The sequence below is a fragment of the Scyliorhinus canicula genome, chromosome 11, assembly GCF_902713615.1.
Source record: "Scyliorhinus canicula chromosome 11, sScyCan1.1, whole genome shotgun sequence".
Lineage (NCBI taxonomy): Eukaryota > Metazoa > Chordata > Chondrichthyes > Carcharhiniformes > Scyliorhinidae > Scyliorhinus > Scyliorhinus canicula.
The window spans coordinates 90010786-90028810 of NC_052156.1; the positions used below are offsets into that span (position 1 = coordinate 90010786).

At 52.1% G+C, this 18025-nt stretch overlaps 1 protein-coding gene across 1 annotated transcript in view; it reads right to left on the reverse strand.

Annotated features, from left to right (window-relative positions):
- mst1 (macrophage stimulating 1) overlaps positions 1 to 17807 on the reverse strand; it is a 170023-nt gene extending 152216 nt beyond the window's left edge. Inside the window, exon 1 of the mRNA XM_038810834.1 lies at positions 17646 to 17807. Coding sequence (XP_038666762.1) covers positions 17646 to 17697 — 52 coding nt within the window. The 5' untranslated portion in view covers positions 17698 to 17807. The remainder of the gene's footprint in view (positions 1 to 17645) is intronic.
- Positions 17808 to 18025: the final 218 nt, after the last annotated feature.

Genomic DNA, 18025 nt, shown 5'->3' on the forward strand with positions numbered 1-18025 from the left:
GAGTGTGCAAACTCCACACGGACAGTGACCCAGAGCCGGGATCGAACCTGGGACCTCGGCGCCGTGAGGCAGCAGGGCTAACCCACTGCGCCACCGTGCTGCCCAGTGCTGGCTGACTCTTTACGCACACCTGTGACAATTGGAAGATTTTAGGAAAATTGGATTATAAATGCAGTGGGCAATTTAAGGGTTAAAAATCTGGGATAGAATGCGTTTGACTGCAGTTGTCATGTCTCTTTTTAAAGAATTCTGTTTGCAGAGCCTGGGTGTTATAGCAGCCAGAAGATGAAATTGATGTTTATCAGGCTGGGCTAATGCATAGTGGAATAACTCAGGTGGTCCCTGGGGAGGTAAAGTGCTTTTGATGCCCGCAGAGATAGGGGGCGGGATTCTCCGATTTTGACACTAAGTGCTGACGCCGGCATCAAAATGGTGGAGTTTCATGCCAGAAAAACTAGCGTGAAAGGGCCACTAATTCCAAGCCCTGCAGGGGGTTAGCAGGGACCCGGAGTAAATCTCGCAGCTTTTGCTGCAGATATAGGCCCCCGCACTTCCGGGTCAGAGGTAGCGCATGCGCATGGTGGCAGCCTCCAGTGGCCGCGCCGTGCTCCATAGCGGACTCGAACTGCGGAACCAGACCCAAGAAAGAGACCCCCCGATCGGCCGCTCACCCGACCCTCAAACCTCACATGAACATTCCCCAACCGCCTATAAGGCCACCCCTCCCCCCCCCCCACCCCCCCCCCTCCCGGCCTCCAATCCGCACATCCCAACCAGGGCGGCTGCGGAGCGACCTCGGGACTTCGGCCAGTTGGGGGCGGAGGATTGCTGAGCCGACCTCTGGCAATGGCCCCAGGCGGCACGGTGTAATCCCCGAGTACGCTGCTTTTCGGGGCCCGCAGAATCAGTGAACCTACACCAGCCCCGATTTCTGCGTCAAACTGGATTCTCCTCCACGGCCCCGGGAGCGATTTCGGTGTCGGGGTGCAGAGAATCCAGTCCAATGTGTTTTTCAGCTTGGAGAGATGACATCATTGCTGGGTGGAGCTCAGAAAGGCAGAGAGACAGTGAGTTTGGCAAAGCTTGAGAGAGAGAGGAGCTGAGTTCTGATCTGCCTGACTCTGATTCCACAATTCTTTCCAGGTTTGACAGGTTAAGGGCAGCACGGTGGCCAAGTGGTTAGCACAACCGCCTCATGGCGCTGAGGTCCCAGGTTCGATCCCGGCTCTGGGTCACTGTCCGTGTGGAGTTTGCACATTCTCCCCGTGTCTGCGTGGGTTTCGCCCCCACAACCCAAAAATGTGCAGAGTAGGTGGATTGGCCATGCTAAATTGCCCCTTAATTGGAAAAAGATAATTGGGTAATCTAAATTTAAAAAAAAAAGGTTTGACAGGTTACAAAAAAAGTAATGATATTTTAAGCAGTGTAGTCTTCTCTGAGCACAAGGAAGAGGCTATAACAAGCTGAAGCAGCCATATTAAGATATTCAGCCAGAGGGGTTCCAACCAGAATCAAATCTATTTTATAATAGAAGTATTACTCTCTCCTGCTAATTTAAAACTGGATTAAGTGCTGTATGTTTCTTTTCCTGTGGTTTATTGGGAAATTGTATAGTTGCGTTAAGAGCTAATTGGAAGTTGTACTTTTCAGGTGTAAAGTTAAAAGTTTAATATTGTATACATAAAATAGTTTTGTTTAAGAAATACTTCCAGCCACACAGCTCCCACGCAGGTCCCGGTACTTTGGGCATTTCTGCTTTTTTTGCAAGGAATTTTGGGATCTAACCCGACGACCTGGTGGAGCAAACGAGAGTGAATCAGGTGACGTTGAGGTTGACATCGAAGAGAGGCAATGGGGGGGGGGGGGGGGGGGGGGGGGGGGGACATTACAAGTGACAAGCCCAAACAAGGATTCAACAAAGATGGCGAGGGAGTGGCCGTGCCCATCACCCTTGAAATGATGGTGGGGGCGATGGCAAATGAACTGGAGAGGTTCGGGAGGGAGATGGACGAGCGATTCCTGAGGCATGGCCATGAGGGCATAATTTAAAGTTATGGTGGAGGAGGCTCTGGGCCCCGGTGGAGCAGCTGGGCAAGATGGCTAAGGCGGCAGGCAAGCAGGCTGAGAGTCCTAAAGGCAAGAAGCCACGGGGACTGACTCACGTCATTGGAAGCTGAAATGGCAATTGTCGGTGACAGAAATAAGGGCCTCAAGGTGAAACTTGATGATATGGAGAACAGGTCCAGGGGGATGAATATGAGGCTGGTGGGTCTGACGGAGGAACTTGATGGCCAGCTCAGTACCTTTCTGCAAATTTCCCTCAGCGATGAGGAGGTGTTTGCTGCGCCAGAGCTGGACCGGGCCTTGAGGCAGAAGCTGCGCCCAAATGAACGACCGCGTGCGGTGATCATTCTGTTCCACAGTTTCCAGAGGAAGGAGCATGTCCTGGAGTGGGCCAAGAAATACCCAAGCATTGACTGGGATGGTAACATGGTGGGAATTGACCAAGACATTGGTACGGAACTAGCGAGGCGATGGGCGGCCTTCAATAAAGGTGAAGACTGTCTTGTACAATCGGGAAGTGCGATTTGGGGTGGTATACCCTGCAAAGCTTTTTAAAAAAAATAAATTTAGAGTATCCAATTATTTTTTCCAATTAAGGGGCAATTTATCGTGGCCAATTCACCTAACCTGCACATCTTTGGGTTGTGGGGGCAAAACCCACGCAGACACGGGGAGAATGTGCAAACTCCACACGGACAGTGACCCAGGGCCGGGATTCGAACCCGGGTCCTCAGCGCCGTAGGCAGCAATGCTAACCACTGTGCCACCGTGCTGCCCTATACCCTGCAAAGCTGAGGGTCACATTTGACGCGATGGACCTTTATTTCGAAACTTCGGAGGAGGCTGAGGACTTCATCAGAGACCATGAAATGGGCATGGTTTGAGGGCTGTGGGTGGGCTTATGGGTTTTCCTGTTTGATGTTGATAAGATTGGGGTTGAGGTTATGATAGAGATGGTTAGATAGAGGATGTTTCATTTGCTCTGTTTTCATGTTTACTCTTCTCTTTGTGTTTAGTACTCTGGGGGGATGGGCGGTTTCTTCCTCGAGTTTTGTGTTTGGTTTAATAGGGGTGGGAATGAGGACCGGGGAGGGGCGAGCTTGGGGCAGGAGCAAAGATGGTGGTTAGGGAATAGAGGGGGCTTGTTGGGGGGGGGGGGGGGGGGGGGGGGTTCTCACCTTGCTAGTGCTAGGAAGTAGGCCTATTAACGGACGTCAATGGGGTAAGAGGCTGCGACTCCTTGGGCTAGTTAGGTTAGGCTTGATGGGCGGGGATGGTAGTTAGAGGAAATGGCAGGCTTTCTGCTGACTGGGGGGGGGGGGAGGCAAAACAGATAGTGACCAGGACTTTTCCACCACTGGGGTGGGACGGGTTGCCACCTTAGCTGGGAATCATCGGTGTAGCTATGGCCTATCATGGTGGTAATGGCTGACTTGAGGTTGAGGGGGATGAGAGACCCCAATAAGGGTGGTCACCTGGAATGTCCAGGGCCTGGGAGGCTCAGTCAAAAGAGCAAGGGGTTTTTTGCTCATTTAAAGAGTCTGGGGGGCGACATAATATTTCTCCAGGAGTCCCACATGCGACAGCGCGATCAGGTGTGGCTTCAGAAAGCCACATTCAGGGTTTGACAGCGGGCCCGAGAGGTAGCGATTCTCGTTAATAAAAGGGTCCGGTTTTGTTCAGGGTAGGTAATAGCGGATGTGGGCGGGCAACTTCCTATAGTCACGGAGGTTTTAGAAGGGAAACAGGTGGTATTGGTAAATATATACACCCCAAATTGGGACGATGCAATGTTCAGAAAATAGCTGTTGGCAGCGATGCCAGATCAAGATACCCTTCAACTCAGGATGCGGGGGACATGAACTACGTTCTAGGCCCGAGGGTGGGTCGCTCGAGGCCAGGGTTCATTACTTTTTCATGAGCCGGGCGCTGTTGGCAGAATTGAAGAAGCCGGAGTACTCGGCGATGGTCATTTCTGGGCCTGGAGTTAGAGGTAGGCCGGGGATTAGATGTAGACCTGGAGTTCTGTGCAAGGATCTCAGGGGCTATCCAGGATTACATTTTGAACAACGATAATGAGGAGGGCTCACCCTCGAAATTATGGGAGGCACTGAAGGTGGTAATTAAGGGAGAAATCATATCTTTCAAGGCACATGCGGAGGCAAGGGGGGAGCGGGAAAAGCTGGTAGATATTATAAGGGTTGATCGCAGGTATGTGAACAGTCCATCCCAGAGATATTATTGGAGAGAAAAATACAGCAGAGTTCGATCTGATCTCCACCAATGGGGCAATGCGACAGTTGATGTGAGCTAAAGGGGTAAACTTTGAGTATGGGGGGGGGGAGGCAAGTCAGCTCTTAGCATATCAACTGAGGAAACAGAGGCAGAGAGGGAAATTTGTAAAAATCTGTAGATCAGCTGGCTCCTTCATTGTTGGGGATGTTCAGGGACTCCTTGGAGAGAGATGCTCTGCCACAGTCGCTGGGGCAAGCGTCAATATCCTTGCTCCTGAAGAAGGACAAAGACCCTGCAGACTGCGGGTCATATCGTCCGATCTCCCTGTCAAATGTGGATGTATAGCTTCTCGCTGAGGTGTTGGCATTAAGACTGGAGCCTCGTCTCCAAGAGGTGGTGAGGAAAGACTAAACAGGGTTTATAAAGGGGCAGAGGTTGACGGCAACTGTGAGGCGGCTGTTGAACGTGGTGCTCACCTCGGGAAGGGCCGGGTTCCAGAGATCATAATTTTGCTTGATGCAGAGAAAGCGTTCGACCGGTAGAGTGGGACTATCTGTTCGCGATACTGCGTATGGACTGGGCTTCATAGCGTGCGTGCGGCTGTTGTATGCGGCCCCATTTGTCAGTGTTTGCACTAACAGTGAATTCTGAGCCCTTTTGTCGATACCAGGGTGGGTCGCTCTAGGCCAGGCAGGGATGTTGGATGTCCCCTTTGTTGTTTGCGTTATCAATCAAGCCACTAGCAATGGCGCTGAGGGCTTTGAAAGCTTAGGAAGGAATAATTTGAGGCGGGGTGGAGCATTGGGTCGCGCTGTACACCGCCGATTTGCTGTTATATGTTACAGATCTGGAGGCGCCAGTGGGAAACATTATGTGGATCTTGCAGCGCTTCACGACCTTTCTGGCTATAAGCTAAATAAAGGACAGAATGAATACCTGGTGGTTGGGGCACCGGGGTGGAGAGTGGGTTGCCATCCTGGCTAGCAGGAAGTCAGTTTCGGTATTGGGGAGTCCAGATAGCCAAGGACTGGGGGAAACCTGTGTGAGGCTCAATCTCATTCAGCTAAAGGTAGTGTTGCGAACACACCTTACAAAGGCTAGAATGAGTCGGTTTTTCAATGGCGTGGAGGATAGATGTGATTGGTTGTCGAAGGGGCCACATGCACATGTTCTGGTCGTGCTCACACCTGGTGCGCTTCTGGAGGTCCTTTTTCAGTACTATGTCGGCAATCTTGGGCATTGGTTTAAAGCCTTGTCCATGGTGACGGTTTTTGGAGCACCGGACTGGGCAGGGGCAGACGTCCTGGCCTTTCTCTCGCTTGTGGCGGATCCTCTTGGGCTGAAGATTGACGACACCACCAAGTGCCACGGCGTGGCTGGGTAACTTGATTGAGTTTTGCACCTCAAGAAGGTCAGGTTTACCATGAGAGGGCTGATGGAGGGGTTTTATTGTAGATGGTGGCATTTCGAATGTACTTTAAAGAGTTGGTCTCTGTTAGCTGTTAGGGGTATGGGGATAGGGTAGGTGGGGGGGGGGGGGGGAGGGGTGTTAGTCGTGAGGCTCTTACTGTTTAGTCATTATTCTGTGTTATTGTATGCTTTCTATAAATATTATAATAAAAATATTTCCAAAAAGAAAAGAAATACCATAATCCTATTTTTCCATGTAATCATTCCTGGAGTGAATCATTCTTTCTGCACATCTTAAAATAAACTGAAATATTGGGGTCTAATCAAAACCCAGCACTTGTTCCTCTTTTTACCTAAACTACTGGATACTTAACATCCATCAGCAAAATCTATTAGATACAAAATCAAGGCCCCATCACCATCAAGGTCATTGGACATGGAATACCCCTTGAGGTCCAGCAGTAAAACAGTGTTCTGGTGAGTGTTGTGCTGAGTGCTTCAAGTGCTTACTGGTGTTTATATAAGGGTTCCTCCATTCAACTTTTAATTCTAGCCCCCCCCCTAATCTCCTCACCGACTCTGTTCTTGCCCCTCCCCCCCATCACCCGGCCCTGCTCAGCCCCTCCTCTCCACACACCTTCCCTTCTCCCTACACCCGGCCCTGCTCAGCCCCTCCTCTCCCCACACCTTCCCTTCTCCCTACACCCGGCCCTGCTCAGCCCCTCCTCTCCCCACGCCTTCCCTTCTCCCTACACCCGGCCCTGCTCAGCCCCTCCTCTCCCCACGCCTTCCCTTCTCCCTACACCCGGCCCTGCTCAGCCCCTCCTCTCCCCACACCTTCCCTTCTCCCTACACCCGGCCCTACTCAGCCCCTCCTCTCCCCACACCTTCCCTTCTCCCTACACCCGACCCTGCTCAGCCCCTCCTCTCCCCACACCTTCCCTTCTCCCTACACCCGGCCCTACTCAGCCCCTCCTCTCCCCACACCTTCCCTTCTCCCTACACCCGGCCCTACTCAGCCCCTCCTCTCCCCACACTTTCCCTTCTCCCTACACCCGGCCCTGCTCAACCCATCTCTCCAGTACTGTTCAGCCCCTCTCCCCCCATGTCTCCATCACCGCTCGCCATCCTGTTCCTCAACTCCCAGCACCCTGGGCTCCTCAGTCCGGTCAATGTCAAAGAAGAGCCGGGGGGGGGGGGGGGGGGGCAGGTGAACAGAGTCGGGGTAGGGGTAGTGAGAAGGTCTCAGGAGTAAGATGGAGTGGAAACTTGTCGGGATACAAGTTAAATGTGGGGAAAAGCGAGCTTTTTGTGATGCATGCGAGGGGCCAGGAAAAGAGATTGGGGGAGCTACCGCTTAAGGTGGTGGAGAGGAGCTTTCGGTACTTGGGTATCCAGGTAGCCAAGCGTTGGGGGGTTTTACACAAGCTCAATCTAGCGCGCCTGGTGGATCAGATGGAGGAGGACTTTAAGAGGTGGGATGTGTTGCCACTCTCCCTGGCGGGTAGGGTGTAGTCCATAAAAATAACGGTTCTCCCTAGGTTCCTGTTCGCCTTCCAGTGCCTGCCTGTTCTTTAAGCGGGTAAATAGGAATATTACGGGATTTGTGTGGGCAAATAAGACCCCACGGGTTTGAGTGCAGTCGTGAGGGGGGGGGGGGTTGGCACTGCCGAACTTGTGCAGCTATTACTGGGCAGCGAATGTATATATGTATATATGATTCGGAAGTGGGTAATGGAGGGACAGGGGGCGGCGTGGAAACGGCTAGAAGCGTCGTCCTGTATAGGCACTAGCTTGGGGGCACTGGTGGCGGCATCGTTGCCACTTTCGCCGACGCGGTAGACCACGAGCCCGGTGGTGGCGGCGACATTGAGGATCTGGTGGCAGTGGAGACGGCATAGGGGGAGGTAGGGGCCTCAGTTTGGACCCCTATACGGAACAACCACAGGTTCGTTCCACGTAGGATAGATGGTGGGTTCCTTGGCTGGCATAGGGTGGGAATCCAAAGGATGGGGGACTTGTTTATCGATGGGACCTTTGCCAGTCTGAGGGCGCTGGAGGAGAAATTTGGGTTACCCCTGGGAATATCTTTAGGTACATGCAGGTTCGGGCGGTCATGAATTCCCACTGCTGCCTGCCAGGAGGATCCAGGACAGGGTGGTCTCGGGCGTGTGGGTAGGGGATGGCAAGATATCGGAAATATACCAGGAGCTGAAGGAGGCGGAGGAGGCCTCAGTGGAAGAGCTGAAGGGCAAGTGGGAGGAGGAGCTGGGCGAGGAGCTGGATGAGGGCCTGTGGGCTGACGCCCTGGCCAGGGTCAATTCCTCATCATCGTACGCCAGGCTTAGCCTGATCCAGTTTAAAGTGGTGCACCATGCGCATATGACAGGGGCGAGAATGAGTAAGATTTTTGGGGTAGAGGACAGGTGTGTGAGGTGTTCAGGGAGCTCAGCAAACCATGCCCATATGTTCTGGGCATGCCCGGCACTTACGGAGTTTTGGAAGGGCTTTGCAAAGGGTATGTCCACGGTCTTGGACACTCGGGTAAAACCGAGCTGGGGGGATAGCGAGATTTGGGGTATCGGACGATCCGGGAGTGCAGGAGTCGAAAGAGGCCAGAGTTCTGGCCTTTGCCTCCTTGATAGCCCGGAGAAGGCTCTTGTTAATGTGGAGGGACACAAATCCCCCAAGCGTGGAGGCTTGGGTCAGTGACATGGCGGGGTTTCTCAGGTTGGAGAAGATAAAGTTTTCACGTTATTAGTTAGGGGCAGATGCCCTATTTTGTTTTGTTTGTTAAATTCTTAGCTGGATAGAGGGTTAAGTGGTTTTTGTTGATATATTGCTTTGTTTTCTTTGTATTATTCTCTTTTTTGTAGTGTTTTGTAAAAATTTTTGAAAAATTTGGAATAAAAACATTTTTTTTAAAAAAAAATTTAGATTACCCAATTATTTTTCCAATTAAGGGTCAATTTAGTGTGGCCAATCCACCTACTCTGCACATTTTTGGGTTGTGGGGGCGAAACCCACGCAGACACGGGGAGAATGTGCAAACTCCACACGGACAGTGACCCAGAGCCAGGATCGAACCTGGGACCTCGGCGCCATGAGGCAGCTGTGCTAACCACTAGGCCACCGTGCTGCCCTGAATAAAAACATTTTTTTTAAAAAGGAGTAAGATGGAGGATGTTGTGCAGTACTGATGGTGCTGGGTCCAGGAGATGGAGGGTTTCCAGGATGGGGCATTCGGAGGGTCCATAGAATCCCTACACTGCAGAAGGAGGTCATTTGGCCCATCGTGTTTGCACTAACCCTCTGAAAGAGCATCCTACCTAGGCCCACTCCCTTGCCTTAGCTCTGTAACCCCATAACCCCAGCTAACTTGCGCACCTTTGGACACTAAGAGACAATTTTAGCATGGCCAACGCACCTAACCTGTACATTTTTGGACTGAGGGACGAAACTGGAGCACCCGGAGGAAATCCACACAGACACGGGGAGAAGATGCAAACTCCACATAGTCACCCAAGGCCAGAATTGAACCGGGGTCCCCGGTGCTGTGAGGCAGCAGTGCTAGCCACTGTGCCACCTTGCCGCCCAGTGCTTTGGCACTCTTCCTAATGTAAAGGGCTTTGCAGCTGATGCAGGGTCTGCATTTGCCAGAAGCAGTGTTGAATAAATCAGTGTAAATGACTGGGTAATTACTGGGAAGACAGCCCTAGTTTATATGCTGACAACTCCCAGCTTTTGGGGCTGCAACAGAAACATTTCTCAGTTCCTGGAACTTTCTGCGCTATTCCGGCTGACAGACCCAATAACCTGGGTCAATAGTCTTATCCAGAGCAGCAACGCTGTGAGCCAAAATTGAATTGCACAACGTGACCAAGTGTTTAATGTTCCAGGGTCACCACTCGGCCTCTGTAATGGTGGAACGTGGTGAATTTCAAAGCTATTGCAAGAAAATCATTTCAACAGCTTGACTGAGATAATCCCGAATTCCTTTTTATCACAACAGGATGTGACAGGGAGGAAGAGAAAACAATATCAGTTTATTGATTGGACATGAGAAGAAGGCGGAGACGGACATCAGGAAGAAAGAGGAATGTGATTGGGCTTGGGGACTAGAGGTTTCTTTAGGGTTTGTTTGTTACCCTGGAGTACAACCATAAACTATTATCTGTAAAAAAAACATTTTTGTTGATCTCAGTACTGTTCTGGACAGGAGAGGCGGTTAATTCACACAGCACTAATTTCTCCTCTCCCCACCCATCACTAACAGAAAGGTGTTTTTGAGTTCTTTCCCTCTTTATAAATGGTGACGTATTTCCCAACCCATTGCTTTTGGCATCTTCCAATTTGCCATTAATAACCCCACAGCAAATTCAAGATTGGATGATTAGCTTATTGCAGACACTCAAAATGCAGAAGAGGGTTCACGACATTCCCCTCATAGTCAGACAATAAAGAGAAGGATAGAGAAAGATTTACAGTACAAAGACCGCAGAGGAAAGAAATGTGTGGCAGAAACCTCCACCCCGTCTGCTGGCAATGGGATTCTCTGGTCCCATAAGATATAGGAGTAGAATTGTGCCATTCAGCCCATCGAGTCTGCTCTGCCATTCGATCATGGCTGATATTTTTCTCATCCCCATTCTCCTGCCTTCTCCCCATAACCCCAATCCCCTTATTAATCTTAAAGACACTCAGTGACTTGGCTTCCACAGCCTTCTGCGGCAGATTGACCAACCTCTGGCTGAAGAAATTCCTCCTCATTTCTGTTTTCAAAGATTATTCCTTCAGTCTGAGGCTGTGCCCTCATGTTCTTGTTTCTCCTACTAGTGGAAATAGACCCAGAGTCCTCAACCGCTCCTCATATGACAAGCACTTCACTCCCTTCAGCAATAACCCCCCCCCCCCCCCCTTCCCCTGCAGGTTTCCCGGTGGCTTAGGGTGCTTTCAATAGGAATTCCCACTTACAGCGGCACAATGGGTTCCTGTGTGGATTACGTGCTTTGTGCCAGACCAGGGCTGTTATTATATCATATCCACGTTAGTCATTAGTGTGATAGGAGAGCATCTTTTTGGGGTGACGGCACCACCCTGTCTTACAGCTTCGACATAGAGAACCGCGGTCAGCAATCTGTACACAGCAAACTTGATGGTGGTTGTTGAGGGATAAAGATCGACTAAGAGACTGGGGGAATCATCCCTTCTCCTCTTTCAGTGGGATCTGTTGCATCGACCCGAGAGGGTAAACTCTCTCACGACTGCACCGCACTGCTGGCCAAGATTGTGTGCCCAATTCCCTTGACCCCGCAACAATCTGCCTGGGAGAGTGCCACCATTCAGCTACAGCTATGACCTAAATGTACAGTTATGTTGGTGCACTGGAGACTTAAAATATGACACACGTTAAAACTTACCTCTTTCACCAAGCTTTTGCTCACTATTTTAATGTTAGCCATGATGTGGAGATGCCGGCGTTGGACTGGGGTGAGCACAGTAAGAAGTCTTACAACACCAGGTTAAAGTCCAACAGGTTTGTTTCAAACACGAGCTTTCGGAGCACGGCTCCTTCTTCACCTGAAGAAGGAGCCGTGCTCCGAAAGCTCGTGTTTGAAACAAACCTGTTGGACTTTAACCTGGTGTTGTAAGACTTCTTACTATTTTAATGTTGTCATGTCTCTTTGTCCAGTCCAGCTACAAATGTTATTTGATTATGCTCCTGTGAAGTGCTTTGGCACATTTCACTACAAGCAAGGCGCTACACAAAGGCAGTTTGTTGTTGATTAAGGAGATTTGCACTGGCACCACCCAGACGGATTCCTGGCAGTGCCCATGGCTCCCTTTCAACCCGATTGACACTGCCAGTCATTTCACACCAGAAATTTACAAACTGTTGCCAACGGGTAGACCTTTAAGCTTTCAATGACCTGAAGGTGGACCTAAATACCAGATAGACTTTGAGCTTAAACAGGCAGGCATAGTTTAACACAGCAGCAACAGCAGTGTAGCACTCAGTGTGGGCTGGATTTTCCTCAATTCACCATGAAATGAAACCAAATAGGAAACAGCTGCAAAGGTGACGAAATCTGCCACTGCTTTCACTCAAGGGTCAAATTCCTTCCCTCTCCCCTTTCCCCCATCTACCACACATAAAAGTTTGGTGGAGGAACAGATCTCGTCCCTCCGCCTGACCATAACTAATTGTCCAGGAGAGCCTGATTGAAAAATACCAACAGGCCAGGGGAGAGCATCTGGTCCCAATGTTATAAAGTGGAGGAAGACAACCTTCCTTCCATACGGACCCCACACACCCTTCTTCAAAGGTCCAGTCTCTACTGAAGACTACAGCTTTTAATAATCTGAGCGTCTCGTCTGTCCCTTCAATCGTAGATTCACAGAATCACTGGAGTGCAGAAGAAGCCCATTTTGCCCATCACGTCTGCACCAACCCTCCAAAGGAACGTCCTACTCAGGCACTGTAACCCCACTTAACCTTTTGGACACTAAAGGGAAGTTTAGCCAAACCACCCAACCTGCACTTCTTTGGACTGTGAGAGAAAACCGGAGCAGCCGGAGGAAACTCCACACAGACAGTCACACAGGGCTGGAATTGAACCCAGGTCCCTGGCACTGTGAGACTGTGGCATTAACCACTGTGCTACTGTTGCTCATTATGCTTTTACTTAATTGCTCTGTTTCAATAACCTTTGCGCGAGAGTCGCCAGGTATCTTTCTGATACCACCACGAGGATCAAAGCCAAGTGCTGATCAATAACTCAATACACCAGTTAGTAAGTTTCAAACCAAAACACATTTATTATACACACAGTCAATCACTACTCATGCATAAAACTCTACTTACTAACCTATCACTGCTACTAAAGGCCTATACTTAGCTTCAAATGGCCCACCAGGTCAGAGGAACAATGGCCTTTGTCCGGTTCTGAGTCTGCTGGCTTCAAACTGGTACGGGATAGTAGCTAGGAGCGTCTCTCTCGTAGCGTGCATTGACTTGAGACTTACTTGGTTGGTGCAGCTGCAAGGCAGGTCCCTCCTTCCTGAGAGTCACGGTCAAGAGTTCTTTGACAGCTGCCAAGAGCTGTTAGGCAGGTCTCTCCTCACTGACAGCCAAGACCAAGAGAGCAAACTGAACTCAGGGACTCTGCTTTATAGTCCCCAGGGGTTTCGCGCCCTTTTGGGCGGATCCCGGACTTGGTCCCAATTAATTGGACCATGTCCCAATCGTTTGTATTGATTTCTCCAATACTGGAGCTGTTCCCTGATCGTTGGGTGGGCCCTATGTGTCCGTTGGCCTGCCTTTGTCCTGGCTTCCGCTGGCGCCGGGGAGTCTGGTTTGGTCCCGATTGATTCAATGTTTCTGATTTTTTCTGGGGATTGCTCATTAGTATGTAGATGGCTATTGGTTTCGGTTCTGCAAATCTTAACACACAGGAAACCTTGTACCTGCTTGTTTTTCCTGTGGCTGGCCGATTTTCCCTGCATTCTTTGCGGGCATCCATTTTGGAATCGGGAAGTGGCTACCCCAGGTGGCTACACTACCCACCCCTCTTGTGCTGCAGCATTACCAGCAGCTTCCACAGTTTAACTAATGGGTCCCGCATGATATTGGGGGCCCGTTCAGAACCACACCCTGACTGGTTAATAACCCATAACTAGGGAAACAAGAGTTCAGATCTGTCAGTGATGTGGACGTTAGGTCTTGGCCTGTCATAATATCACCCTGTCCATATACAGCCCTGTCCGGATACAGCCCTGTCCGGATACAGCCCTGACCGGATACAGCCCTGACCGGATACAGCCCTGACCGGATACAGCCCTGTCCGGATACAGCCCTGTCCGGATACAGCCCTGACCGGATACAGCCCTGTCCATATACAGCCCTGTCCATATACAGCCCTGACCGGATACAGCCCTGACCGGATACAGCCCTGATCGGATACAGCCCAGACCGGATACAGCCCTGACCGGATACAGCCCTGACCGGATACAGCCCTGATCGGATACAGCCCAGACCGGATACAGCCCTGTCCATATACAGCCCTGACCGGATACAGCCCTGTCCGGATACAGCCCTGTCCGGATACAGCCCTGTCCGGATACAGCCCTGTCCATATACAGCCCTGTCCAGATAAAGCCCTGTCCGGATAAAGCCCTGTCCGGATACAGCCCAGACCGGATACAGCCCTGTCCGGATACAGCCCTGTCCGGATACAGCCCTGTCCGGATACAGCCCTGTCCGGATACAGCCCTGTCCGGATACAGCCCTGTCCGGATACAGCCCTGTCCGGATACAGCCCTGTCCATATACAGCCCTGTCCGGATACAGCCCTGTCCATATACAGCCCTGTCCGGATACAGCCATGTCCGGATACAGCTCTGTCCGGATACAGCCCTGTCCGGATACAGCCCTGTCCATATACAGCCCTGTCCGGATACAGCCCTGTCCATATACAGCCCTGTCCGGATACAGCCATGTCCGGATACAGCCCTGTCCGGATACAACCATGTCCGGATACAGCTCTGTCCGGATACAGCCCTGCCCGGATACAGCCCTGTCCGGATACAGCCCTGTCCGGATACCGCTCTTTCCCGATACCGCCTTGCTTGCATACAGCCCTGTCCGGATACAGCCCTGTCCGGATACAGCCCTGTCCGGATACCGCTCTTTTCCGATACCGCCTTGCTTGCATACAGCCCTGTCCGGATACAGCCCTGTCCGGATACAGCCCTGTCCGGATACCGCTCTTTCCCAATACCGCCTTGCTTGCATACAGCCCTGTCCGGATACAGCCCTGTCCGGATACAGTCCTGTCCGGATACAGCCCTGTCCGGATACAGCCCTGTCCATATACAGCCCTGTCCAGATAAAGCCCTGTCCATATACAGCCCTGTCCGGATACCGCTCTTTCCCAATACCGCCTTGCTTGCATACAGCCCTGTCCGGATACAACCCTGTCCGGATACAGCCTTGTCTGGATACTCCATTGTCCAGATGCAGTCCTATCTGGCTACCCCCTGTCTGGATACAGCCCTCTCTGTATACCCCCTGTCCGGATACAGCCCTCTCTGTATACCCCCTTTGTCCGGATACAGCCCTCTCTGTATACCCCCCTGTCCGGACACAGCCCTCTCTGTATACCCCCTGTCTGGATACAGCCCTCTCTGTATACCCCCCTGTCCGGATACAGCCCTCTCTGTATACCCCCTGTCTGGATACGGTCCTCTGTATACCCCCCTGTCCGGATACAGCCCTCTCTGTATTCCCCCTGTCCGGATACAGCCCTCTCTGTATACCCCCCTGTCCGGATACAGCCCTCCCTGTATACACCACTGTCCAGATACAGCCCTCTCTGTATACCCCCTGTCCGGATACAGCCCTCTCTGTATACCCCCCTGTTCGGATACAGCCCTCTCTGTATACCCCCCTGTCCGGATAAAGCCCTCTCTGTATACCCCCCCTGTCCAGGAACAGCCCTCTCTGTATACCCCCCTGTCCAGATACAGCCCTCTCTGTATACCCCCCTGTCCGGATACAGCCCTCTCTGTATACCCCCCTGTCCGGATACAGCCCTCTCTGTATACACCCCTGTCCGGATACAGCCATCCCTGTATACCCCCTGTCCGGATACAGCCCTCTCTGTATACCCCCCCTGTCCGGGTACAGCCCTCTCTGTACACCCCCTGTCCGGATACAGCCCTCTCTGTATACCCCCCGTCTGGATACAGCCCTCTCTGTATACCTCACTGTCCGGATACAGCCCTCTCTGTATACCCCCCTGTCCGGACACAGCCCTCTCTGTATACCCCCTGTCCGGATACAGCCCTCTCTGTATACCCCCCTGTCCGGATACAGCCCTCTCTGTATACCCCCCTGTCCAGATACAGCCCTCTCTGTATACCCCACTGTCCGGATACAGCCCTCTCTGTATACCCCCCTGTCCAGATACAGCCCTCTCTGTATACCCCCTGTCCGGATAAAGCCCTCTCTGTATACCCTCCCTGTCCGGGAACAGCCCTCTCTGTATACCCCCCTGTCCGGATACAGCCCTCTCTGTACACCACCCCAGTCCGGATACAGCCCTCTCTGTACACCACCCCAGTCCGGATACAGCCCTCTCTGTATACCCCCTGTCCGGATACAGCCCTCTCTGCATACCCCCTGTCCGGATACAGCCCTCTCTGTATACCCCCCTGTCCGGATACAGCCCTCTCTGTATACCTCCCTGTCCGGATACAGACCTCTCTGTATACCCCCCTGTCCGGATACAGCCCTCTCTGTATACCCCCCTGTCCGGATACAGCCCTCACTGTATACCCCCCTGTCCGGATACAGCCCTCTCTGTATACCCCCCTGTCCGGATACAGCCCTCTCTGTATACCCCCCTGTCCAGATACAGCCCTCTCTGTATACCCCACTGTCCGGATACAGCCCTCTCTGTATACCCCCCTGTCCGGATACAGTCCTCTCTGTATACCCCCCTGTCCGGAGACAGCCCTCTCTGTACACCACCCCAGTCCGGAGACAGCCCTCTCTGTATACCCCCCTGTCCGGATACAGCCCTCTCTGTATACCCCCTGTCCGGATACAGCCCTCTCTGTATACCCCCCTGTCCAGATAAAGCCCTCTCTGTATACCCTCCCTGTCCGGGAACAGCCCTCTCTGTATACCCCCCTGTCCGGATACAGCCCTCTCTGTACACCACCCCAGTCCGGATACAGCCCTCTCTGTATACCCCCTGTCCGGATACAGCCCTCTCTGTATACCCCCTGTCCGGATACAGCCCTCTCTGTATACCCCCCTGTCTGGATACAGCCCTCTCTGTATACCCCCCTGTCCGGATACAGCCCTCTCTGTACACCCCACTGTCCGGATACAGCCCTCTCTGTATACCCCCCTGTCCGGATACAGCCCTCTCTGTACACCCCACTGTCCGGATACAGCCCTCTCTGTATACCCCCTGTCCGGATACAGCCCTCTCTGTACACCCCCCCTGTCCGGGTACAGCCCTCTCTGTATACCCCCCTGTCCGGATACAGCCCTCTCTGTATACCGCACTGTCCGGATACAGCCCTCTCTGTATACCCCCCTGTCCGGATACAGCCCTCTCTGTATACCCCCCTTGTCCGGATACAGCCTTGTCTGGATACCCCCCTGTCCGGGTACAGCCCTCTCTGTATACCCCCCTGTCCGAATACAGCCCTCTCTGTATACCCCCCTGTCCGGGTACAGCCCTCTCTGTATACCCCCCTGTCCGGATACAGCCCTCTCTGTACACCACCCCAGTCCGGATACAGCCCTCTCTGTATAGCCCCCTGTCCGGATACAGCCCTCTCTGTATAGCCCCCAGTCCGGATACAGCCCTCTCTGTATAGCCCCCTGTCCGAATACAGCCCTCTCTGTATACCCCCCTGTCCGGATACAGCCCTCTCTGTATACCCCCCTGTCCGGATACAGCCCTCTCTGTACACCACCCCAGTCCGGATACAGCCCTCTCTGTATAGCCCCCTGTCCGGATACAGCCCTCTCTGTATAGCCCCCAGTCCGGATACAGCCCTCTCTGTATAGCCCCCTGTCCGGATACAGCCCTCTCTGTATACCCCCCTGTCCGGATACAGCCCTCACTGTACACCACCCCAGTCCGGATACAGCCCTCTCTGTATACCCCCCCATCCGAATACTAACTGAAAGAGGTAACTCCAGCCCGTAAATTTTACACTTCGAAGCACTGATCATGGAACCTCATGCAATACAATTTACTGTCAACTCTTCCACGGGACATTGGCTGATAGTCAATGTCTAAAGGGATAATGGAACTCAACGCAGCAATGTGAGAGACATCATTATCCCATCACTCTATAGTTCACGGCAAATCCATCTCCCAGTTGAGAAAAGTCGCTTTTATTTAACTTACCAACCACAATCGTGCTGCTGAAAAGGAAGATCAGGGTGTGGAGAGACTTCATTTTGTACAGCAGTAAGGGTCATTGATGTTGCTGCCGGGCTAATATTCTGCTGATTGCTCTGGGCTCAATGCATGACCCTTTTCACAATGTCATTGCAGCATTCTGCCAATGTTTGTGTTTGGTTCACTTATTAACCTCCTGGGCAGTAGGTGTATTTAGTAACTTGAGGAAGCTAGCGGTAGTAGAACCGAGGTTTATTTAACTATATACAGTATTCTGCACAAGGCATTAACTCGTTCCCAGCTCCGTCCTTACTGGGAGAACAAGCTCCAGCTGGGTGACCTCCACCACCTATCGGGGAAGTCGTACTCTACGGGTCCTACAGGGA